This window comes from Aquarana catesbeiana, linkage group LG05, assembly GCF_042186555.1.
Source record: "Aquarana catesbeiana isolate 2022-GZ linkage group LG05, ASM4218655v1, whole genome shotgun sequence".
NCBI lineage: Eukaryota > Metazoa > Chordata > Amphibia > Anura > Ranidae > Aquarana > Aquarana catesbeiana.
Window position 1 is genome coordinate 381,343,859 of NC_133328.1, and position 25,643 is coordinate 381,369,501.

At 44.0% G+C, this 25,643-nt stretch overlaps 2 protein-coding genes across 2 annotated transcripts in view; one reads left to right on the forward strand and one right to left on the reverse strand.

Annotated features, from left to right (window-relative positions):
* RBM22 (RNA binding motif protein 22) overlaps positions 1-5,409 on the reverse strand; it is a 34,040-nt gene extending 28,631 nt beyond the window's left edge. The window contains exons 1-2 of the mRNA XM_073631013.1: positions 5,253-5,409; positions 44-97 (exon numbers count right to left, since the gene is read on the reverse strand). Coding sequence (XP_073487114.1) covers positions 44-97; positions 5,253-5,306 — 108 coding nt within the window. The 5' untranslated portion in view covers positions 5,307-5,409. The remainder of the gene's footprint in view (positions 1-43; positions 98-5,252) is intronic.
* An 8,931-nt stretch (positions 5,410-14,340) lies between these two features.
* RIOK1 (RIO kinase 1) overlaps positions 14,341-25,643 on the forward strand; it is a 69,747-nt gene continuing 58,444 nt past the window's right edge. The window contains exons 1-2 of the mRNA XM_073631014.1: positions 14,341-14,443; positions 21,159-21,336. Of these exons, the coding sequence (XP_073487115.1) occupies positions 14,388-14,443; positions 21,159-21,336 (234 nt within the window). The 5' untranslated portion in view covers positions 14,341-14,387. The remainder of the gene's footprint in view (positions 14,444-21,158; positions 21,337-25,643) is intronic.

The following is a 25,643-nucleotide window of genomic DNA, read 5'->3' on the forward strand; positions in this document are numbered from 1 at the left end:
ATGTCACACTGTTAATATAACCAATTGTTGAATAAGGTCTTACCATTCTGATGTATGGATTCTCTCCCAGGCATGTCTGACAAAGAATTGGGAAGTCCTAAGAAAACACCAATAGGAAATAGATGATAGGTTAATTTATATGAATTGTAAAGATGTAATATATTGCAGCATACCAGTCCTTAGAAGTAATGTGTCAACGTTAGTTTTCTTTCCTCATGCCTTTCCTCCATTATTTTCACCTAGTGATTTTGGTCAGAAACACACTTTTCCTAGGGTGACAACACATACTAAACAAATAACCACTTCAATAAAGGGCGCCCCCTTCCTGCCCAGGTTAATTATCAGCGCTGTCGCACTTTGAATGACAATTGTGCGGTCATGCTACACTGTACCCATATGAAATTTTTATCATTTTTTGAGACAGATGGAGCTTTCTTTTGGTGGTAATCACCACTGTGTTTTTTTTATTTTTTTCTAAACAAACAAAAAAAAGACCAAGAAAAAAAAAAAAGTTAGTCTTAGTTTTTTATTATACAATTTTGCAGTAATTTTTCTCCTTCACCGATATGCACTGATGAGGCTGCGATCACTGTGCATGCTGGCTGTACGCAATTCTGGGAGAAAGTCCATGGACGCCCTCCCAGAACGCGCTGTAGCAGTCTTTTGGCTATAGCGCGGTCGGTAAGTGGTTAAAGTGTTTTGTTGCCTTATAGCGTTACTAAAACCAAGACCCTGCATTCACTATATCTGGTTTCCCACAGTACACAAAACATGGAAATGCAATTATTTTAAGAAACATAAACTGCTTAATACCTTTTCTCATCAGCAGTATATAGCAGTCTTGTGACTTCTATTAGTGTCTGGTTAAAGCTTGTAGGAGGAGTTTTCGTTCTACTCTGAATGACCTATGAGGCTGCAGTACCCCTGACCCTCTGTCTGGACAGTGCTGATTGGCCCTGTGCCGATCACATGCACCCTCTCAAGGAAGAAATAAAAGACTCTAGCAATACACAATAAACTGAGCATGTGCAGAGTGACTCCAAAGGCTGTCTTATCAGGAGATAGATTGGGGACAGTGGAAAAAGGGGAAGATCAGAGAAGACAGGATGGGGGGAGCATTGGTGCTGCAGGGGATCAGTGAGGAAGGGAACAGTAAGAGTGGGGAAGGAGTGCATTTTAGCTAAACGCAGACAGGGAGGTAGAGGAGCAGGAGGAAAGAGGGCAGGGAAGTGGTGTGTGGTTGGGTGTCACATTTTAGGTGAACAGTCCTGATCAGCAGCTTGTTAGATGCTATTTAGAGCTATTGGTTTGTTCAGCAGTCTGCTGAACAATTTTGCTATACGTTCATGGTCACTTTACTGACAACAAGCTCATAGTAAAAGGACTGCAAGGTCCATACATCATACGGACCTGGCCACTGGAAACGATGCTGTAGATCTGTACAGACCAGGCAGCAAAAGGGTTAAGTGACACTAAAGCAACATGGAATGGATTTTTTTTAACTAGAATTTAGTGTCGCATTAGCTATGTGCCAGAAAAATGATCCGGTACCTTTTTCCCAGGATTGTGAATGCAGTGTCCAGGACCATCCTTTCAGTTGCCTTGAGTTCAACATTATTATTGGTATATGGCCAAACCGTCCTGCTCACAATGCAGGATGGCTTGAACATTAGCAGAGGCTGGACAAACTCAGCCTCTGGTACTCACCGATGTCTACCGATGGTCCTCCAACCTTGGGGATATGGGAAGGACACACTCGATGCACAATTTTGTTTTTAGAATCACAGAAAATGCTACTTTTCTTGAGTCGGCTGCTGTTAGAAACCAATGACAGCTGATCGTGTGATGTAAACAGAAGATCGTTGATTGTTTTTTTTCTTCTCACGCTGACAGCGTAAGGAGAAAAAAAAAAAGCAGATCACCGCCTTCTGTTGAAGGGACATCGGACTTGAAGAGGAAGAGGTGAAGCCGCCTCATCTGTGCCCACCAGTACCACCTGCCAGTGCCCACAGTGCCATGAATCAGTGCCAACCAGTACATAAAAGTGCCAGCAATCAATGCCCACAAGTGCCACCTATCAATGCCCACCAGTGGTGCCAATCAATGCCACCTAGCAGTCCTGCCTATCAGTGTCACCTAGCAGTGCCGATTAATGCCCATCACTGCCACCCATCAGTGCCCATCACTGCTACCCATCAGTGCCAGCTAACAGTGCCAGCTAACAGTGCCAACCAGTGCCACCTCATCAGTGCCCATCAGTGTAGCCTCATCAGCTTACATCAATGAAGGAGAAAAATTACCCGTTTGCAAAATTTATTAACAAAATATAAAACGGTTTTGTATTTTTTTTTTTTTAAAGTTCGGTCTTTTTTCATTTTAACAAAAAATAAAATAACCCAGAGGTGATCAAATACCACCAAAAGAAAGCTCAATTTGTGGGGAAAAAAAATGATAAAAATGTCATTTGGTACAGTGTTTTATGACTGCACAATTGTCATTCAGAGTGACAGCACTAAAAGCTGAAAATTGGTCTGGGCAGGAGGGGGGTTTATGTGTCCAGTAAGCAAGTGGTTAAAGGGATTGTAAAGTCTCAAGGTTTTTCACCTTAGGGTAAGTTAACCTTTACAGAAAAATCTGTAAGGTGAACATACACTGGACCTCCCTCCCCATCTGATACATTGTATAGCCGCTTTACCTATTGGCTTAATCTCCTAAAGGTATGTATAAGAGGCATTCTAATTGGCCGGTGCTGTCACATGGGCAGCGCCGACCAATTAGAACCTGCGTAGCCCATCCTGTCAGCGCTGAAGAGGAGAGAAAGCCGCTGGGATTTCAAATCCCTGGACCGGTAAAGCAGCTGTATGTTGTGTCAGAACGGGTGTTCGCGGGACTCCAGGTCAACAGGACCAAGTGCGATGGGGAGGGGGTCCAGTATAAGCTCGCCTTACAGATTTTCTGTAAAGGTGAACTTACACTTTAATGCATTCTACGCATTAAGGTGAAAACCTTCTGCGCGGCAGCTGACCCCAGAGCCCCCTGTTCACCCCTGAGCCCGTCCGTTTCAGCGATGTGCACAAGCCCAGCAACTCCAGCCATTGTCTCTGTCCTCATTGGATAGTTTGAGAGCAGCAGGAGCCACTGGCTCCCGCCGCTGTCAATCAAATCCAGTGACACAGGAGCGGAGCTGAGTCCCGCTGTGTCAATGGGAGCACGCCCACCCCCATGGAAAGCGGCTCTTCGTGGGGGCACCCAATGAAGGGGAGGAGCCAGGAGCGCCAGCTGTGCACCCCAGAAGAGGAGGATCGGGGTTGCTCTGTGCAAGACTCTTGCACAGAGCAGTATAACATGTTTGTTATTTTTATTAAAAAAAAAAAAAATTGAACCTTTACAATCACTTTAAGCTATAATTATGCCTGTCTTGTGTACCATACTAATCTTTAAATATATGTGCTGAGGCTTTAAGATTCCTTTGATGCATTTTATTTTTTAATTTTTTTGTCTTAACATTTGCTTTAACCTGGGGCTGTGAACCTCTGCTTCATTTTTATCATGTCTTATGGGTCATTTTGACAAAGTTAAAAACCACCTGAATATATTGAAACTAAAATGACCTGAAGATGAGCCAAATACTCACCTTGGTCAGGGATGGATATTAAAGAAGAACCTTCACCCTTTAACCACAGTAGCTCTGGAAGATTTACCCAGCTTTTCCAGCTTAGTAGAACCACAAGATCTCCGTCTTCTCCTGTCACAGAACGGCGAACTGCCTTGTTTACATAGGCAGACCACCGCTCTGTCTGCCTCAGCAACAATCGGTGGGTCAAGGCAGACCGCTGATTTGCTCCCGTTGTGTCCAGTCACAGCGGGAGTGGGTTGCTGGCAGCTTGTGTGCGTGTCCTGCTGCTAAATGTACATGGGGCGGTCCTTAAAGGGGTTGTAAACCCTCGTGTTTTTTCACCTTAATGCATTAATGGAAAAAAACACCTGGCAGTCACTGGCCCCCCAGCCCCCCCATTTTACTCACCCGAGCCCCTTCATCTCTTTGGCAGGGACGCGCTGTCCCCCTCTCCACGGGGTCCCGGCTTTTGATTGGATAGATTGATAGCAGCGTAGCCATTGGCTGCTGTCAATCAAATCTAATGATGCAGAGGGCGGGGCGGAGTCCGCCCGCAAGGTAACCCCCTCGAGAGATCGCTTCTCCTAGGGGGTTATACAATGCGGGGGAGGAGCCACGAGAACCGCCGGGGGACCCCAGAAGAGAATGTTCAGGGCCACTCTGTTCAAAACGAGCTGCACAGTGGAGGTAAGTATGACATGTTTGTTATTTAAAAAAAAAAAAAAAAAAAAAAAAAAAAAAAGGATCCTTTACAATCACTTTTAGTGGTTAAAAATTACAGAAAATAGTTGCCATACTTAATTCTCCTTTTCTGGGCACCCACGTCAGCCTAGGGTTCGTAGGCTGACATGATTAGCCCCAGGAACATGGAAAATTGTTACCATACTTACTGTAATTTTCCTTACCTGGGAGCTCATCATGTCAGCTTACGAACTCTAGGCTGACATTATTAGCCCCAGGAAAGCTTTTTTTTCTTCCTAGCAGCTCCCCAAATTGGGACTATTCCCCCGTTTTTTAAAGCTTTTTATTGCTGCACTGCCTTTGTTCTTCCCCCTCGTAATATTGGTGCGCTGTGGGAATCTGCACATGCACAGATGACCTGCATGATTTTTATGAAGCTCGGTGGGTAGGGTTGGCACAGGTACCAGTGCCCAGCGGTGTGTACGCATGCGCCGAATACCCCTCCTCTGCACACAAGTGCTGCACATTTCCTGGGTCCTAAAGACAATGGGAGATTTTCAAAGATGGTAGCGTGAGATTAAAACACCAGGGGACTGAAGTTCTTCATTAAACTAGTGGGGGGTTGAACAAGGTCATCCCAGTATACATTTTATACTGATAACCGAAATTATGGGTGAAGCAAGCCATTAAACAATCACATCCCAGGGACATATGACATAAAGCAGGAAGGTCTCTGTACACCTAGTACGTAGAACAAAGGGCAAACCTCGAGTGCCCAGCACCACATATATAATGCACACTACTCGCCCCCATCATACTGACCACGATGTGTGCACACAGGCGAGCTGGGGCCTACAACTCAGGCTTCACCGAGCCCAGGGCATCGTGTCACTGCCTATGATTTCCCGAAATGCCTGAGCACACAGCGTCACTTCACATACACCCTTCTACTTACCGCGTCCTCCCAGTTCTGTCGGTTGTAAGTATTTGATCCAAGGGACGTAGCCATCTTGCTTTGCAAATCCCCCTCGGTTACCGCTGTTCCCGTGTTCTACGCATGCGCCGTGTGCCACTACCCACGTACAATTGCTGCAGTGTTAGGACAAGGACGCTCTAAGTTTGATGGCGTGTTTCATATGGCGCCCTCGTGCGGCACCAGATAGTATTTCTACACGTTGTTCAACACCTGAATTGTGGTCATTGATACGCAGGGAAACTTCATCCCTCCCAACGTTTTGAGATGGGAAAGAGGGACACCTATCAGCAAAAGTATGCAGACATAGGACACACCCCTTGCCATGCCCCCTTAAAGACGAATTGTAAAAAAAACAAGATTGGTTAAACCAACTACTATTACTTTATATTGGCTTTTGGAATTTACAAATGCAGCAATTTGGAAATCAGATGGAAGTTTTTTTTACATAGCTCCCAACTGTCCCTGATTTTGAGGGACTGTCCCTGATTTGGAGCAATGTCCCTCTGTCTCTTATTGCCCCTCATTTGTCCCTCATTTTGCTCTGTTCTATAGAGTTGTTTATAAAATTCCCTTTTTATCTTTCAAAAAGTGTTTTCCCGTGCTAAAGCTTTCATCTAATTTCTAAATTGCTGCATTTGTACATTTTAAAAGCCAGTATAAAGGAATAGTAGTGGTAAAAAAAATTCCTTGTGGATTTAATTAACCTTTTTTTTGGTTAAATCTCCTTTAAGGGGGTGTGGCAGGGGGTGTGTCCTATGCCTACATACGTTTGATAGTAGGTGTCCCTCATTCACATCTGAAAATGTTGGGAGGTATGGGTTTAGTACTGGGAAACACTTTTTGATAGATAAAAAGTGCATTTTATATACAAGTACATAGATCAGACCAAAATGAGGGACAAATGAGGAGGAAAGAGGGACAGAGGGACATTCCTCGAAATCAGGGACAGTTGGGAAACTGTAAACCTTTTATCTGATTTCTAAATTGCTGCTTTTGTAAGTTCCAAAAGCCAATATAAAGTAATAGTAGAGGTAAAAAAAGCATTTGTGAGTATAACTAATCTTGTTTTTTTGTACAATTCTCCTTTAAGGGGGCGTGGCAAGAGGTGTGTCCTATGCCTGCATACTTTTGCTGATAGGAATCTGGGACAGTTGGGAGCTATGGGGAAACTCCAAGTTTCAAATACACTATATTAAATCTTGGTGGTATACCGTGTTAAAGTACTAAGAAACACAGTTTAACCACTTCAGCCCCTTAATGACCAGGCCATTTTTTCCGATACGGCACTGCGTCGCTTTAACTGACAATTGCGCAGTTGTGTGACGCAGTACACAAACGAAATTGATGTCCTTTTTTCCCCCACAAATAGAGCATTCTTCTGGTGGTATTGAATCACCTCTGCAGGTTTTATTTTTTGCACTATAAACAAAAAAAAAACCTGACAATTTTGAAAAAAAAAAAAAACAATATTTTTACTTTCAGCTATAATACATAGCCAAAAAAAAAATGAAAAAATAATTTCTTCTTCAGTTTAAGCCAATATGTATTCTGCTAGATAAATAATGAAGAAACTCCTGCGCTGTCAGAAATAACTATGCTAAGGGGCACTGCTGCAACACCTAAAATGGCTGATCCAAACAGACAAAAGTGGTATGAATAAAGTGAGTGGTGATTGCGCTGTGATAAAAAGGGGAAGGGGGGAAGAGGAAGGGGAAGGGGCTAACTCAAATGTATAGAGAGGTGAGTGAAAAAATGAAAAATATTTTTTACAAAAGGTATAATGAGCATGAGGGCTAGTATCATACTAGCACATGAAAAATATTGTAGATACTGAAACAAAAGAAAAGAAAATTCTCAGTGCAAAAGGGCTAGTATCATACTAGCACATATGTGGTAACTCGGCAAATACTTATTAAAAGAAAAATCTCAGTGCAAAAGGGCTAGTATCATAATAGCACATATGTGGTAACTCAGCAAATACTAATTGGTGACTCCAAGTGAATAAATAAATGGTGAACAGTCCCACCACCTTGTAGTACAAAGTGCTCAAACAATGAGTCATCAGTTCCAGAAAGGCAAAATGAAAAAATTATACAAAATATAACAGTATAATGAAATGTAATAAAGTGCGGTCTCATGGGCACTAAATCCGAATAGACTGAGGAAACAAAATTGCCTAAAACATATAAAAAGCTATAAATGAGTGACAAATACAGTGTGGGTACAAAAAAATAAATAAATAAACCAAATAAAAATATATAAATCAAGAAAAGTCCATGTGCATGAGGGCTAGTATCATACTAGCACATAAAAAATATAGTAAATACTGAAACAAAAAACAAAAAAAAAGAAAGCAATCTCAGTGCAAAAGGGCTAGTATCATACTAGCACATATGTGGTATATCAGCAAATACTTAGTGACTCCAAGTAAATAAATAAATGGTGAACAGTCCCACCACCTTGTAATACAAAGTGCTCAAACAATGAGTCATCAGTTCCAAAAAAGGCAAGTCCACAAGCCACAGGAAAGGGAAAAAAATCTTCAGTGGGGACACCTCTGTGCTCGCAAGCAGCTCACCTTACTGCTGCAAGACAACAGCTTGTAATCCAATAACAAATCACCAGCAGGCAAGGGTCCCATCCAGTAGTTCAGGCGATTCGGGTGGTGGGTGTGCAGGATGGTATATAAAAAACATAAGCAGACAGTATATAGTATAACATCGTGGCGGCCACAGTGGAGAAAGGGGACAGGACACAGAAGGGGGATGCACTCACTTTTGTAAAATGAGTGTGGGCGTCAATCCAACGAACGCCGAGTTTGTATACCTCAAAAGGGTGTCTTCAAACCGTCCCCATTTCCTCAATGCTCATCACAATGGGATGAATATATGTGGAGTGTTGGTAGAGAGTGCACATAGCGTGATCCCGTATATAAATCAGTTTATTAGGTTAAAAACAACATGGTACACTTACATTTAGCAGAAGGCTATAGTAAAAAACATCCACGAGCACCGAGCTCGTATCCTATCGTCAGTCTGTGACAGTTCCCGTGCTCCAATCCTGACGCGTATCGTCACGTCACGTGACTTCATCAGAGGATAATCTGATGAAGTCACGTGACGTGACGATACGCGTCAGGATTGGAGCACGGGAACTGTCACAGACTGACGATAGGATACGAGCTCGGTGCTCGTGGATGTTTTTTACTATAGCCTTCTGCTAAATGTAAGTGTAAGTGGAGGATAGACAGGGGGGTGGGCTTATTTGGGGGGGGGATCCTGATACGCGTCAGGATTGGAGCACGGGAACTGTCACAGACTGAGGATAGGATACGAGCTCGGTACTCGTGGATGTTTTTTACTATAGCCTTCTGCTAAATGTAAGTGTACCATGTTGTTTTTAACCTAATAAACTGATTTATATACGGGATCACGCTATGTGCACTCTCTTCCAACACTCCACATATATTCATCCCATTGTGACGAGCATTGAGGAAATGGGGACGGTTTGAAGACACCCTTTTGAGGTATACAAACTCTGCGTTCATTGGATTGACGCCCACACTCATTTTACAAAAGTGAGTGCATCCCCCTTCTGTGTCCTGTCCCCTTTCTCCACTGTGGCCGCCACTGAGTTATACTATATACTGTCTGCTTATGTTTTTTATATACCATCCTGCACACCCACCACCCGAATTGCCTGAACTACTGGATGGGACCCTTGCCTGCTGGTGATTTGTTATTGGATTACAAGCTGTTGTCTTGCAGCAGTAAGGTGAGCTGCTTGCGAGCACAGAGGTGTCCCCACTGAAGATTTTTTCCCTTTCCTGTGGCTTGTGGACTTGCCTTTTTTGGAACTGATGACTCATTGTTTGAGCACTTTGTATTACAAGGTGGTGGGACTGTTCACCATTTATTTATTTACTTGGAGTCACTAATAAGTATTTGCTGATATACCACATATGTGCTAGTATGATACTAGCCCTTTTGCACTGAGATTGCTTTCTTTTTTTTTGTTTTTTGTTTCAGTATTTACAATATATTTTATGTGCTAGTATGATACTAGCCCTCATGCACATGGACTTTTCTTGATTTATATATTTTTATTTGGTTTATTTATTTATTTTTTTTGTACCCACACTGTATTTGTCACTCATTTATAGCTTTTTATATGTTTTAGGCAATTTTGTTTCCTCAGTCTATTCGGATTTAGTGCCCATGAGACCGCACTTTATTACATTTCATTATACTGTTATATTTTGTATAATTTTTTCATTTTGACTTTCTGGAACTGATGACTCATTGTTTGAGCACTTTGTACTACAAGGTGGTGGGACTGTTCACCATTTATTTATTCACTTGGAGTCACCAATTAGTATTTGCTGAGTTACCACATATGTGCTATTATGATACTAGCCCTTTTGCACTGAGATTTTTCTTTTAATAAGTATTTGCTGAGTTACCACATATGTGCTAGTATGATACTAGCCCTTTTGCACTGAGAATTTTCTTTTCTTTTGTTTCAGTATCTACAATATTTTTCATGTGCTAGTATGATACTAGCCCTCATGCTCATTATACCTTTTGTAAAAAATATTTTTCATTTTTTCACTCACCTCTCTATACATTTGAGTTAGCCCCTTCCCCTTCCTCTTCCCCCCTTCCCCTTTTTATCACAGCGCAATCACCACTCACTTTATTCATGTATTCTGCTACATATTTTTGGTAATAAAAAAAATCGCAATAAGCGTATATTGATTGGTTTGCGCAAAAGTTATAGCATCTACAAAATAAGGGAAAGATTTAGGGACTTTTTTATTGCTTTTACTAGTAATGGTGAGGATCAGCGATTTTTAGCAGGACTGCGACATTGCGGCGGACAAATATGACCCTAAGGTCACACTGCTGCGATGCGGGAACCCTGTGAATCCACTGCGGGTTCCTGCGTCGCATGTTTCCCGGCGGCAGTTCACACTGTCCTATGCAAACTGCTGGGAGTGTCAGATAAAAGTTAATGACACCCACAAATCAGTTTGCACATCGCAGTCCGATCTGCAAACTCGGATCGCATGGGTGTGAACACCCATGCGATCCGATTCTGCTGCGGAAAAAAAAAGAGCCCTGTGCGAGTTTGATGCGAATTCAGCCATACGATCTTTATGGTTGAAATCGCATCGCACAGAGATCGCATGTGATTTTCACTGCAGTGCGGTGCAAATCACATCCGATCTCTGACATTGCGCCAGTGTGAACCAGTGACCAGTGACACCAATACAGTGATCAGTGCTATAAAAATGCACAGATCACTGTATAAATGGCACCGGTAGGGAAGGGGGTTAACACTAGGGGTGATCAAAGGGTTAAGTGTTCCCTAGGGTGGTGCTTTCTAACTGTCAGGGGGACACACTGACTGGAGAGATCGCTGTTCCTGATCACTAGGAACAGCTGATTTCTCTCTCTTCCCCTGTCAGAACGGGGATCCACCTTGTTTACATTCTCTTTTTACAACAATCGCGGCTGAGCTCCCACATGCCCAGACCGACGTACCAGTACATAGTGTATCTCAATTAAATATAAAAAAGTTGCGCCAATCGGAATATGGACCATCAATACTATATTAACAAAACAAAAAAATGAGGATATCTATATATAAAAAAAAAAAAGAACAGCACAAAAACATGTGTATGCATATAAGTATCCCATAAAACCTGAATAGTACTGAGAGGGATGTGTTAAGAGTGAGTCCACGTGTTATTATATAGTCCAAAGAAAGATGAAGCATCCAGGGAGTTCCATCACCAGAGGTCCGGTGACTATTAGTGCTCTTTCCCTCCAGTGCTCACTGGAGCACTGGGCTGTGGAGGGGGTGGGAGCAGCTGGCTCAGGCTCTCAGCGGCATGCTGAGAGGTTGACCAGCTGCTGTTTAGGGATCTAGTTGGATCCCGACATTAAGCCCGGGTTCTCACCTATGCGAATTAGAGGTGCGTTTCCGCACCTCTAATTCGAATAGCAGGAGAATGTGACTGGCTCCCTATGGAGCCAGTTCACATATCTCCGGGGCGGCTGCGGTGCGCACTGCACAAAAATGCTGTGCGTCTTTGGCTGCGTTTCAGGGCCGAATTCAGGCATAGAATCGGCCCTGATTCGGCCCTGAAACGGTGAACAGGGACGCACAGCGCTCCTGTGCGATCCGCAGCCCGTTGTGGTGTGAACCCGGGCTAAAGTTGGGATCTCTCCACAGCTTGGACCAGCTGATTGACATCAGCCAACAAAAGACTTTAGGACACTGTTGGCTAAAAATGGGTCACTGGAGTGCAAAGCAAAGTGCAATCCTGTGACCTACAGGAGAAGTGGGGCAAAAACAGCTTTGGCCCTACTTCTCCTTTTGTTGTGTTGTTGAATAAAGGAGCACAACACAACATTTACCAAGAGCAAGATTTCAGTGTGATTTGTTCCACAAATAAAAATACTTGATATCAAAATCCATAGACACACTCCTAAACCTTGTGGACAGCCTTGCCAGAAGAGTTGAAGCTGTTAAAGCTACAAAGGGTGGGCCAACTCAATATTGAACCCTATGGACTAAGACTGGGAGGCTATTAAAGTTCATGTGCATGTAAAGGCAGGCGTCCCAATACTTTTGGTAATTTAGTGTATATAACATTTGTTGCAGAGAAGAAGGTTTCAGTCTTAACCACTTCAATACAGGGCACTTAGACACCTTCCTGCCCAGACCAATTTTCAGCTTTCAGTGCTGTCGCAGTTTGAATGACAATTGCGCAGTCATGCTACACTGTACCCAAAGTACATTTTTATCATTTTGTTCCCACAAATAGAGCTTTCTTTTGGTGGTATTTGATCACCTCTGCAATTTTTATTTTTTGCTAAACAAATAAAAAAAGACCGAAAATTTTGAAAAAAATAAAAGTTTTGCTTTTGTTTCTGTTTAAAAATGTTGTAAATAAGTAAATTTTCTATTTCACTGATGGGCACTGATAAGGCTGCACTGACAGGCACTGATAAGGTGGCAGCGATGAGGTGGCACCAATGAGCGGGCACTGACGGGCACTGACGATGGGCACTGATATGCAGCACTGATGGACACTGGTAGGCGGCACTGATGGGTGGCACTGATAAGCAGTACTGATGGGCATTGATAGGCGGCACTGATGGGCACTCATGGGTGGCACTGATGGGCACTGATGGGCGACACTGATAGGCACTGAAAGGGTGCAAAGATGGGTTCTTATGGGTGGCACTGATGGGCACTGATAGGCGGCACTACTGGGCATTGATGGGCATGGATACGTGGCACTGATGGGCACTGATACGCGGCACTGATACGCATCCCTGGTGGCACTGGCAGTGGTAGGCATTGGAGTGGGCACTGATTGGCAGCTGCCTGGGCACTGATTGGCAGCTGCCTTCGCACTGATTAGTATTTTCCTGGGGGTCTAGGGGGCATACCTGGTGGTCCAGTGTGGCTGGTTTCCCTGGTGGTCCTGGGCAGCTTCCCTGGTGGTCCTGGGCAGCTTCTCTGGTGGTCCTGGGTAGGATCCGAGGGGGGGCTGTGCTGATACACAATCAGCACAGACCCCCCCCTGTCAGAAGAGCAGCCGATCGGCTTTCCTCTACTCGCGTCTGTCAGACGCGATTGAGGAAAAGCCGATCACCGGCTCTTCCTATTTACATCGTGATCAGCCGTGATTGGACACGGCTGATCAGGTGGTAAAGAGTCTCCGTCAGAGACTCTTTACCTAGATCGGTGCTGCGGGGTGTCAGACTGACACCGCGCAACAACGATCGCCGCGACTCAATATCCAGCGGACATCATATGACTTCCAGTCAGGATATTGAAACCACTTTGCCGACATCATTCTGCTATATGGTGGGCGGCAAGTGGTTAAAGAGGAGTTCTGCCCTCCCCTCAAAAACTTAAAAGTCAGCAGCTACACATACTGTAGCTGCTGACTTTTAATATTAAGACACTTACCTGTCCTGGAGTCCAGCGATGTTGGCACCGCAGCTGATGTTTCCATCAGTTGTCGGGTGCTGCCGCCGCCATTGCCAGTAAGGGAACACGGCTGTGAAGCCTTTGGCTTCACAACCGGGTCCCTACTGAGCATGCGTGAAGTGCGGCTGCGCTCTCCTACTGGCTCAACAGTATGAGGAGGGAGGAAAAGTGGGCCGAACTTCCGATGGACCTCGCCGCGGCAAGGTCCGACAGAAATGGGGACAGGGTACCTGTCAAAAACAGGTACCTGCTTCCCCCTCCCCCCGAAAGGTGCCAAATGTAGCACCAGAGGTGGGGAGTATTCCGAAAAGCGGAAGTTCCATTTTTTGTGTGGAACTCCGCTTTAACCACTTCAATACCAGGCACTTATACACCTTTCTGCCCAAGCCAATTTTCAGCTTTCTGCGCTGTCGCTGTTTAAATGACAATTGCGCGGTCATGTACACTGTACCCAAACAGAATTTTTATCATGACATAAGTGGACGTTCCACTTTTGGGTGGAACTCTGCTTTAGGGGCTTATTCACACACAAGCGTTGTGCGTTGTGGAAAATGTAATTTAATTAATTTGAATGGTCTCTTAACATGCCTCAAAACATGCAAAAAAAGCACCTGATCGATTTTTTACAATACTGTGTACGACAACGCAGAGTATTCACCTCTATGCGATGGGCACAGGTTTGACTTGGTTACTAAATAGGTGTTTGGGGTGCCGTTCAAAGTCATTGGCACATATGGAAAGTGTCTGAAAGTTAAAGTAAAGGCAAACTTTTTTTTTCTTCACTTTATTTTTATGTCATATTTAGCTCCACATTCACCTCAGAAGTATTTATGGGGGGGATAGACTAAAAAGAATATAATGGTTCTCCAGTACAGAACATGGTTATTGCACTTTAGTGTAATTCCTTTTTTGCGTACTGTTTTCTTATAAGAAACATTGGAAGTATGCTGTGCTGAGCAGAGATAACAGAAGTCATCGTTACAGTGCGGTGCTACACTAGCTATTAGTCACAGACATGATTGAGGAGTTTCCTCAGCACACGAGGGAAGTGTTATCAAACTTCCGGCCACATGGGGGCCGTGTTGTCACTTTGTCGGCCACATGCGCACACATGTGAGCACCAAGATGGCGGCGGATCCGGAACAGCTGGAGGAGAGGTGAGTAGTTAGAAGTATAATGAATTATGGGGAGCACGGGTGTCTGTCCGCATACATTTTTTTTTGTTTATAACTTGTACGCCTAATACATGAAGTGCTAGCACTGTCACCCAATCATTATACACTTGTATGGCTCCTGTATACATGCTCTGTATAGAGTGGACAGGGCTAGATGTATGCACTGGGTAACATCTTACGCTGGTAGTGCTAGATACAGATTGCGTGGCTCCCAACTGTCCCTGATTTGGAGCAATGTCCCTCATTCCTCCTCATTTTGGTCTGATCTATATAGTTGTATATAAAATGCACTTTTTATCTATTGAAAAGTGTTTTCCAGTGCTAAACCTTTTCATCTGATTCCTAAATTGCTGCATTTGTAAATTCCAAAAGCCAATATAAAAGAATATTAGTGGTAAAGCACTTGTGGGTTTAACCAATCTTGTTTTTTTTTTTTTTGTACAATTCTCCTTTAAGGGGGCGTGCCCTATGCCTGCATACTTTTGCTGATAGCATACTTGCCAACTGTCCCGGATTTCCCAGGACATTCCCGGGACTTAGACGCCATTCCCGAATTTGTGGCGTCCCGGTAAATGTCCCGAGAAATCCGGTTCTTCACGAATTCGCATCCGCCGCCGCTGCTAGAGGTCCGAGGTCCTGCCATTTTTCTGTAGTTTAGGAAGACGGCTGGGGGAAGACAGAGCTCCTGCGTCGCCGCCCCCGCTCCGCCTCACCCCGCCTACCCCCTGCCCCGCTCTGCCTCGCCCCGCCTACCCCCCGCCCCGCTGCCAGTCTAAAATGGAAAGGGGCGGGTGTTCTAGCCATGCGGAGGACACCTCTGAGGTGGGGGGGGGGGGGGCGCACCGCTGTGGGACTCCTGATGCAAGGGGGGCTCCGCCGGGGACACCTGATGTGAGGGGGGGCTCCGCCGGGGACACCTGATGTGAGGGGGGGCTCCGCCGGGGACACCTGATGTGAGGGGGGGCTCCGCCGGGGACACCTGATGTGAGGGGGGGCTCCGCTGGGGACATTTGATGTGAGGGGGGGCTCCGCTGGGGGCACCTGATGCAAGAACGAACTCTGCTGGGACATCTGACGCAAGGACGGACGGCTGGTGGCAGGCGACGTGGCAGGTGACATGCTCATGCTTATGGTGAGTTGAATGATTTCATTTTATATTAATAATAGAAATAATGCACTTCAATCATCCTGACACCATAACAATCATGGTGCCGGGATGATTGAAGTGCTAACACCAGGTGTTTGGAGTATCTTTATCTGCTGATTGTTAAACTTTCTAGAATACACACATTTTTATTGTTTAGGATCTGGGGCTGCTGTCCCGTCATTTCCCCCTCTCCCCCTCTCCATCCCTCATTCATCTCAGACTCTAACCACACCCTCTTGAGCCACGCCCATTTAAGCCACGCCCACTATGTCGCGTAAACCACGCCTAATTTTCGCCGCGCTGCGCTCCGTATTTCAATGTTTTCCGTAAGCCACGCCTACAAACGAATGCCCCACCCCCTAATTATTGTACGGCTCCGCCTACAGCCACAAAAGTGTCCCACATTTTTTTTTTACAATGTTGGCAACTATGTGATAGGTGTCCCTCATTCCCATCTCAAAAAGTTGGGAGGTATGAGATTGTGGGGAGTACAGGAACGACTTTCCATATCAAGTAATGTTTGATGTGCATGTTTTCACATACTGATGGCCATATACTGTTCGTTTTTACTTGTTTTATAGTCATTCTGAACATCCCTTTAAGTGTATCCAAAACATAGGCGTGCGCACAGGGTGTGCCTAGGAACACTCTTATCACCCTGTGCGGTGCCAATTGCCCCCACTTCCTGGTGCCCACTGTCACACCCCTGCAGTGCTTCCAGCTTCCTTCCTCTCCTGCCCGCTGCTGCGGGGATGATTCAGGATGGATGGATGAATAAATGAACACAGTGCCAATCTGTACCAATCACTCCTGTGTTCATTCTCAACGGAAGTGTAGTAAACTGTTTACTATGCTTCAGTTTGTGACTAAACAGGAAGCCGCTCAGCACACGGTATGTCCCATTTGTTCATAGTCCAGTGCAGCTGAGGCTGCAGAGAAAGGGACCAGGGGAAGCTCTGCCCTCAGTCCTTTTCTCTCTGTTTAACCCCTTTTAATATTTCACAAAACCCCCTCCCCCAGTGGGGCTCCTAAATTTTTTTCTTTTTTAAGTAAGAAAAATAAAAAGTACTGACACTAATCTTTGCTCTACTGACTTTATCCACAGCTCTGCTGATATACACGCGTGTGTATTTGTGCTCTGGGGTGCACACCCTAATGCAGTGATGGCGAACTATGGCACCCCAGATGTTTTGAAACTACATTTCCCATGATGCTCAACTACACTGCAGAAGACATGAGCATCATGGGAAATGTAGTTCCAAAACATCTGGGGTGCCAAGGTTCGCCATCACTGCCCTAATGCAATAGACTGCACACACCAATGAGCAAGAACATTTTTTGATTAAGTGATGAAGGGTTAAAGTGTATTAGAACCTGCCAGTCCTTAAAGTAGAAATTCAGCCTAACACTTAAATCGCTACATCTACAGACATCCACTATCTAACACTAACCTATCTAGCCCTGTGAAGAAGAAATCGGTATACATACCTTTTCTGAAGTCGCTCTGGTCCGGTCCCACGTTTAGCTGTTAGCTGCGGCTTCGCTGTGTAAAGGAAAGAAATAATTTGGACGGCCACACTCCAATGAAATATGTTAATTGGTGTCTGCCCGTACAGCAAAGGATAAAAAAGATCGCTTACGCATTTCACACCATAGTTACAGGTGCTTACTCGTAGCATCAAGCACCTGTGACTACGGTGTGAAATGCGTCAGATCTTTTTTATCCTTTGCTGTATGGACAGACACCAATAAACATATTTAATTGGAGTGCGGCCGTCCGAATTATTTCTTTCCTTTGCATGTGGTTTGCATACAGAGCCAGCACCCACACCTGAAGAGGGAGGAGATATTCAGGCCCAGACACCTGGGGCGGGTTTTCTTTTGTTGTCTTTGTTTCTAGGCTTCGCTGTGTAGGCAGGTGCAGAGGACACAGCCGATAACAGAAGTCCCATAGTAACTCTATGGGTGATGTCACTTCCCATTTGTTTCACAGGCGTTGACGACTGTGTCCTCTTCAGAGCTTCTGCCGATGGAGACCGGACAGTAGCGGCTTCAAAAAAAGGCATGTATACTGATTTCTTCTTTACACAGTGATGGCCTGTACATACGATACGAAAATCAGACGAAAAATACCGCTTGCAACGCGATCGTACGATAATTGGATCGTTAGTACACAGCCTTTGAGAGCCGATCACGACAGTTCATCCGATTTATTATTCGATCGGACATGCACGAAAATTTTCCTCGTACAATACCAGATCGTACGAATTTCGTTTAGTCAGTACAGTTGTCATCCAAAAATACAATACAAGTGCATTACAACAAATTGCATCACTTCCGATTGTTTTTTTTCTGTCGTACGAAAATTTTCGTGACTTTAGTAACCTATTCAAGTTCTACTTGCGACTAGTAAGCAAGAAATGTCAAACGATCTGTCGTCTGATTTTCGGATCGTGTGTACAGGGCATTATATAGGTTAGCCTGTAGATGCAGGGGTTTGAGTGTTAGGCTGGACTTCTACTTTAACCACTCCAGGACTGCCCACCGTACATATACTGCGGCAGGGCGGTCCGACTGTGCAAAATCACTTACCTGTACATGAAGCTAATCAACAGGTCAGGCAGCCATGATGGCCGCCATGACCCGCCAATTGTTCACAGGAGACACAGAGCAAAGGCACACAGCTGATTTGTCAGTGAGGAAAAGAAAGATCTTTTCAGTGTAACCCCCACAGTTAGAAAGCACCTCCCTAGACACATGTAACCCCTTGATCGTCCCCTAGTAACTCCTTCCCTGCCAGTGTCATTTATACAAGGATCGGTGCATTATTTAGCACTAATCACTATATTGGTGTCACTGGTCCCCAAAAAGTGTCACGTAGGGTCAGATTTGTCTGTCAAAATGTCGCAGTCCCGCTAAAAATTGCAGATCGCCGCCATTATTAGTAAAAAAAAAAAAAAAAAAATTTTTTTTTGTGGGTAAAAAAAGGACATTAATTTTATTTGGGTACAGCGTCGCACGACAGCTCAATTGCCAGTTAAAACAGCGCTGTATCGCAAATAATGGCCTGGTTATTAAGTGGGTAAAACCTTCCGGGGCTGAAGTGGTTAATGCGGTAGTGAACTGCGGCAGTTAAAAAAAAAAAAAAAACCTGTAAGGCAATTGCTTAATTTATTATATACTTGCCTTAGAATGAGGCCCTCTAGTGGCACGCTGTCACCACTGACAGAGCTTTCATTTCCCCCCGGTCTTTCTTCCAGGTTTGCGGCTGTATGAGTGACCGGAGGTGTGATGCCGCTCGGGAGCCCTCAGCTTCAGCATGAAGCTTTGAGAGTCTGGCATGGTATGGGATGAATATTATCTAAACGATGCAAGTTTAGGAGATATTCACTGTACCTACAGGTAAGCCTTATTATAGGCTTACCTGTGGGTAAAAATCATAAAGCAGACTTTACTACCACTTTAACCACTTGACCTCTGGAAGATTTACCGATAGGTAGAGCAAGGGAGGGTTGCAACCCCTGTCAGATTTTTCTTTTCTTCATCTGTGTCCAATTCCTCGTCACTTCCTGTCCCATAGCCATGCTGTAGCCATCTTTTAGCTATAGCGTGGTCGGCAAGTGGTAAATTTGGTGGTTTTATTGGGTTGAGGTCAGGACTCTGTGCAAGTCAGTCAAATTCCTCCACCCCAAACTCGCTCATCCATGTCTTTATGGACCTTGCTTTGTGCACTGGTGCGTAGTCATGTTGGAATGGGAAATGTCTTTCCCCAAACTGTTCCCACAAAGTTGGGAGCATGAAATTGTACAAAATGTTTTGGTATGCTGACACCTTAAATGTTCCCTTCACTGGGACTAAGGGACCAAGCCCAATCCCTATCCCTGAAAAACAACCCCACACCATAATCCCCCCTCCACCAAATGATTTGGACCCATGCACAAAGCAAGGTCCATAAAGACATGGATGAGCGAGTTTGAGGTGGAGGAACTTGACTGGACTGCACAACCCGATAGAACACCTTTCTGATGAGTTGAAGCGATGACTGCAAGCCAGGCCTTCTTGTCCAACATCAGTGCCTGACCTCTCAAATGTGCTTTTTGGAAGAATGGTCAAACATTCCATAGACACACTCCTAAACCTTGTTCACAGCCTTCCCAGATAAATTGAAGCTGTTATAGCTGCAAAGGGTGGGCCAACTCAAATATTGAACCCTATGGACTAAGACTGGGATGCCATTAAAGTTCATGTGCGTGAAAAGGCAGGTGTCCCAATACTTTTGGTATCGTAGTGTATCTTTTGCAGAGATCAGAGATGTGGGAGGAAACCAGCTGGTCCGCCCTCTACACGATGCCTGCAGAAACCAGACCAGTCACCCTACACAAGAAGAGAGCAGCAGTAACTGGTCTTTATTAAGGATGAGCTCCGGCGTGTTCGCATGCTGAACGCGCCGAGCCCGCCAGGAAGTCGGCACGGCACAGCGCTAATCACTATCAGTGAGACATTTCCCGATGTGTGGCTGCAGAGATCAGGAAATGTCTCCCTACCTGTGATTAGCACTGCGCCGTGACGACTTCCTGGCGGGCTCGGCACGTTCAGCATGCGAACACGCCGGAGCACATCCTTACTCTCTATTACAGATAACTCATGTACAGCAGCAAAATGCAGGATCACTGCACAGATCTGTAGGAAATACACAAATTAGACCATGATTCAATAAAGAACACCCATAGCTCTTGTATTTATACAATATTTGTTTAGCCTGGAGTTCAGCTTTAAGATCACTGTGTGTGAAGTGGAGTCATGCTGTGATTTCCCCACCTTGTAAGGGGACCACTATTCTCTAATAATTTGTGGTTTTGTTTTCTGCAGCAAGTTATGTTGTCAGTTTAGATGCAAACAATGTTTAGCAGATTATTGTATACATGGTATTTTAAAACTACAACATTTAAGCCCAACTTATTTCCAAAGTGTCCACTGGTGGATTTTAGGATTGCCAATGTTTAAAGGAGAAGTGGGGCCAAAGCTCTTTTGGCCCTACTTCACCTGTGGGTTACAGGAGTGCACTTCATTCCACATTCCTGTGACCCATATTCGACCGACAGGATCCACCCAGATGCCTGGACCGGCAGCTGACTTTGCCTCTCGGCAAGCTACTGTGAGCCTGAGCCAGCCCCTCCTGTCCCTTCTACAGCCAGGTGCTCCAGTGAGCGCTGGAGGGGCAGAGCCGAGAGACGGTGACTGAGCTGCTCACCGTCTCTCTGCTCCCTGAAGACCAAGAACTGAGGGATTGGCGTCCTTTGATCGATCAGTTCTCTGTCTTAGAGGTGGCGGGGGACAGATGCTGCATTGGATCGATGCTGCATCCACCTAGGTGAGTATGATTGTTTGTTTTTTAATTCCTAAACTTCTCTTTTAAAATCCTAATATAAGCCACCTGTTTAGTTTATATCGGAATTTTTTCTAATATGTATTATTGCAAATCAAGTATTTATAAATAGTCCTAACATTCATTTTGATAACAATGCTGTATGTTATTTTTTTTTGTAATAGTGATGATGGTTATGAGAAGTTTCTAGAGCAGAAAGAACAACTTGCTTCCCTGGAAAATTCTGGTGACGTGAGTGAAGAGGAAGTAGAAGAAGATGATGATGATGATGATGGATGGTACTGGGAAGATGAGAGAACAAATCTTGTTAAGCACTTATGTGGAAGAGGATCTAACCCTCAGGTATTGCTTTGTTTATTTCTAAGTACTATTCATAAAGTTTGCTTGTGGTGCAATTGCTGCCATATGTTTACACTTAGATTAGAGCAGTGTTTTTCAATATTTTTTCAGTCAAGGCACCCTTAAAATTGTGCGCAATCCTTGGGGACACCAGGATGTATGTCCGAGCATGCGTGCTTTTTTGTGCATTCCAGCACTTTGCATTTTTTAATGATACATGCAAAAACATTGCAGCATATTTTTTAAAATCGCACAGCACCAAAATGCATGGTACTGCAGTACCATGCTCTTTAGCAGGCGCAAATGTACACATTTGCTAGATGCGTGGGGGTGTCTTTAAAAATGAATGGCACCCACATGCATCTGCAAAAGGCAGCACATTTTTGTGTGGTACGGGAAAATGCACAATTTCCCCCTCCTAGCACAAAGTCTGTCCATCTCATCACTGCAGGAGAAGTGACCATAGCAGACAGGAAGAAAAAGCTGGAGATGATGTGGGTTATGTTTCCTCCAGCTCCTCTCCCTCCTGTCTGTACACAGACAGTTCTGTGCAAGATGGTAATCTGCTTTGGGGCAGTTACTCTTGCTCAGTTTCATTTCAGCCCCCTCCAACTGTATGTCTTGTCAACATGGGACAGAAAGACACCCCATGCAGTTACACCCTAGAACAAGACTCTGGACTGGTGGATCTCTTTTTCGAAAGACGATGAGAAAATAGTGTGTCTCTCTGTTCTGTAGGGTCCGGACATTAGCCTGGTAGCCAAGGATGGTGTTGTGGACAATCTATCAGTTCAGGGGACTTGGTCACCACAGGACTGGTTGTTGCCCATCAACATCCTGGGCAGTTCGTCTTACCCTGCTGCATTGGTCAGAATAACTGGAGGACCTCACTGTAAGGGTTCAGTCGTACAGTCCCACAGCGGTGATGTACATAAATTATCAGGGAGGCACAAGAAATTGGGCTGTTCAGGAAGATGCATATTTTGTCCTGTATTGGGGGAACTTCTAGCCTTGAGTACAATCAAGGGTTACATTTCAGCTTTGGCAGTCTTCTTTTCTTTCAGAGACCCATTGCTTGGCATTTCTTGGTGTGTGCCTTTGTACAAGGAGGGTCTTGTGTGTTGTTCCACCATTTAGGACTACTTGAGGCTTAAACTTGGTACTTTCTGTATTGCAGAAATCTTTGAACCCATATGGGACATCCCCTTATTCTTTCTGACATGGAAGGTTATTTTTTCTGGTTGCCATTATTTTAGCTCATAGAGTTTCAGAATTATCTGCTCTTTCCTGTAAGGAACCGTTCCTGGTAACCCATTGTGACAAGGTGGTTTTGCAGTCTTTTCAGTCCTTTTTACCTAAGGTGGTCTCTTTATTCCATCCTAACTAGGACATTGTGTTACCTTCTTTCTGTTTTAAGCCTCAGACACTGGGAGGCGAGGATCTACATACCTTGGATGTAGTTTGTGCAGTCAAGATTTGCCTGAAATTGACTGCTGCAATTTGTCAGTTTGATTCCCTCTTTGTACTCTCATTTCTCTTTCTACCATTTCTTGATGGATCCTTACAGTGAGGGGAAAAAAGTTTTTGATCCCTTGCTAATTTTGTACGTTTGCCACTGACAAAGAAATGATCAGTCTATAATTTTAATGGTAGGTTTATTTTAACAGCGAGAGCCTGAATAACAACAAAAAATCCCAGAAAAACGCATTTCAAAAAGGTTATAAATTAATTGGCATTTTAATGAGTGAAATAAGTTTTTGACCCCTTCGCAAAACATGACTTAGTACTTGGTGGCAAAACCCTTGTTGGCAATCACAGAGGTCAGACATTTCTTGTAGTTGGCCACTGGGTTTACACACATTTCAGGAGGGATTTTGTCCCACTTCTCTTTGCAGATCCTCTTCAAGTCATTAAGGTTTTCAAGGCTGACGTTTGGTAACTCGAATCTTCAGCTCCCTTTACATATTTTCTATGTGATGAAGGTCTGGAGACTGGCTAGGTCACTTCAATGCCCTGGCTGAGGGAAAGAAGTTCTCACCCAAGATTTGACAGTACATGGCCCCGTCCATCGTCCCTTTGATTCCAGTGAAGTTGTACCCCAAAAGCATAATGTTTCCACCTCCATGTTTGATGGTGGGGATAGTGTTCTTGGGGTCATAGGCAGCATTCCTCCTCCTCCAAACACGATGAGTTTAGTTGATGCCAAATAGTTGTGTTTCTTCCATTTGTGAATAATTGCACCAACTGTTGTCACCCTCTCACCAAGCTGCTTGGCGATGGTTTTGTATCTCATTCCAGACTTGTGTAGGTCTACAATCTTGTCCCTAACATCCTTTGACAGCTCTTTGGTCTTGGCCATGGTGGAGAGATTGGAATCTGATTGCGTCTGTGGACAGGGGTTTTTTATACAGGTAACAAGCTGAGATTAGGAGTACTGCCTTTAAGAGAGTGCTCCTAATCTTAGCTTGTTGCCTGTATAGAAAACACCTGGGACAGAAATCTTTCTGATTGAAAGGGGATCAAATACTTATTTCACTAATTTAAAATGCAAATCAATTTATAACTTTTTTAAAATGCGTTTTTCTGGATTTTTTTTTGTTATTCTGTCTCTCACTGTTAAAATAAACCTACCATTAAAATAATAGTCTGATCATTTCTTTGTCAGTGGGCAAATGTACAAAATCAGCAGTGGATCAAATACTTTTTTCCCTCGCTGTATTTTGCAAGCTGATGGTCTAAAGGGCAAAGTTCCACCATCCTCAGGAACTTCTCACTCTACGTGGAGTACCAGTGCTTCCTGAGCTACTCGACATCAGGCTTTGGTAGCTCAAGTTTTGTAAGGCTGCTACATGGTCTTTGGTTCATACTTTTAACAGAATTTTACCAAGTGGATGTTTGAGCCTCAGACCTTTGGTCGGCTTTGCTGTGTGAGGTTCTTAACTGCTCTGGTTTTTGTTAGGGGGGGTTGCCTCGTTGCCCTCCCCTCATATTCAGTGTTTTGGGACATTGCTATCATTATGGATATGAAGGAACCCTGTGTCCTGGGATGTACAATAAAGAAAATTGAATTTTTGGCTTACCTGTAAAATCTTTTTTGTGAAGTACATCACAGGAGACAGGGATTCAACCCCTCTTTATTGTTACATGTCTTGCTAATAAATCTAAAGGTATACCTAGCTGGGAGGAAATTTCCTGTGTCAAATTACCCGAAGGTGGCAGCTTAACCCCATGTGATGTACTCCAAGAAAAGGATTTTACAGGCAAACCATAACCACATAATAATAATATATATATATTTTTACATTTCTTGTACACAGTTGGATGTCTGTGTTCAGGTTGAAGGGCTGCCTACACTGAATAGGGTACACCCTGCCCCTAATTGGAAGTGACAAACAGATTAAAACGTGGTGTGGCACTCATCCAACAATAACATAATAAATAAATAAAGTGCATCAGCATTAAAAACTATAAAACCAAAAGTGACAGTGCTAGCGGTAGATGCCCTAATGCAATAACATAAATGATACACAATATCAAAAAAGTGACAGTTCTCAAGGTCTCCTGCTAATATTAATAAATAACTATTAGCTGTGATGGAGCATACAAGTAAATTAACCACTTGACAACTGGGCACTTAAACCCCCCTCGTGACCAGACCAATTTTCAGCTTTCAGCGCTCTCACACTTTGAATGACAATTACTCAGTCATGTAATACTGTACCCAAATGAATTTTGTGTCCTTTTTTTCATACAAATAGAGCTTTCTTTTGGTGGTATTTGATCACCTCTGCGCTTTTTTATTTTTTGTGCTATAAATGAAAAAAGACCGAAAATTTAGAAAAAAAAAGAATTTTTCTTCGTTTTTGTGATAAAATTTTGATCACACCTGATGTACGGACGGCCTATCTCATTTCTTGTCAGGACAGTACAAATACCCCCCAAATGACCCCTTTTTTGAAAGTAGACATTCCAAGGTATTTAGTAAGATGCATGGTGAGGTTTTTGATGTTGTCATTTTTTCCCACAATTTTTTGCAAAATGAAAATTCCCCCCCCCCCACAAAATTGTCATTATAATAGGTTATTTTTCTCACATGGCATGTGTATACCACAAATAACACCCCAAAATACATTCTGCTACTCCCCCTGAGTATTACGATACCACATGTGTGGGACTTTTTCACAGCCTGGCCACATAGAGAGGCCCAACATGCAGGGAGCACCATCACGTGTTCTAGGAGCATAAATTACACATCTAACTTGTTGACTACCTATTACACTTTTGAAGGCCCTGGAGCACCAGGACAATGA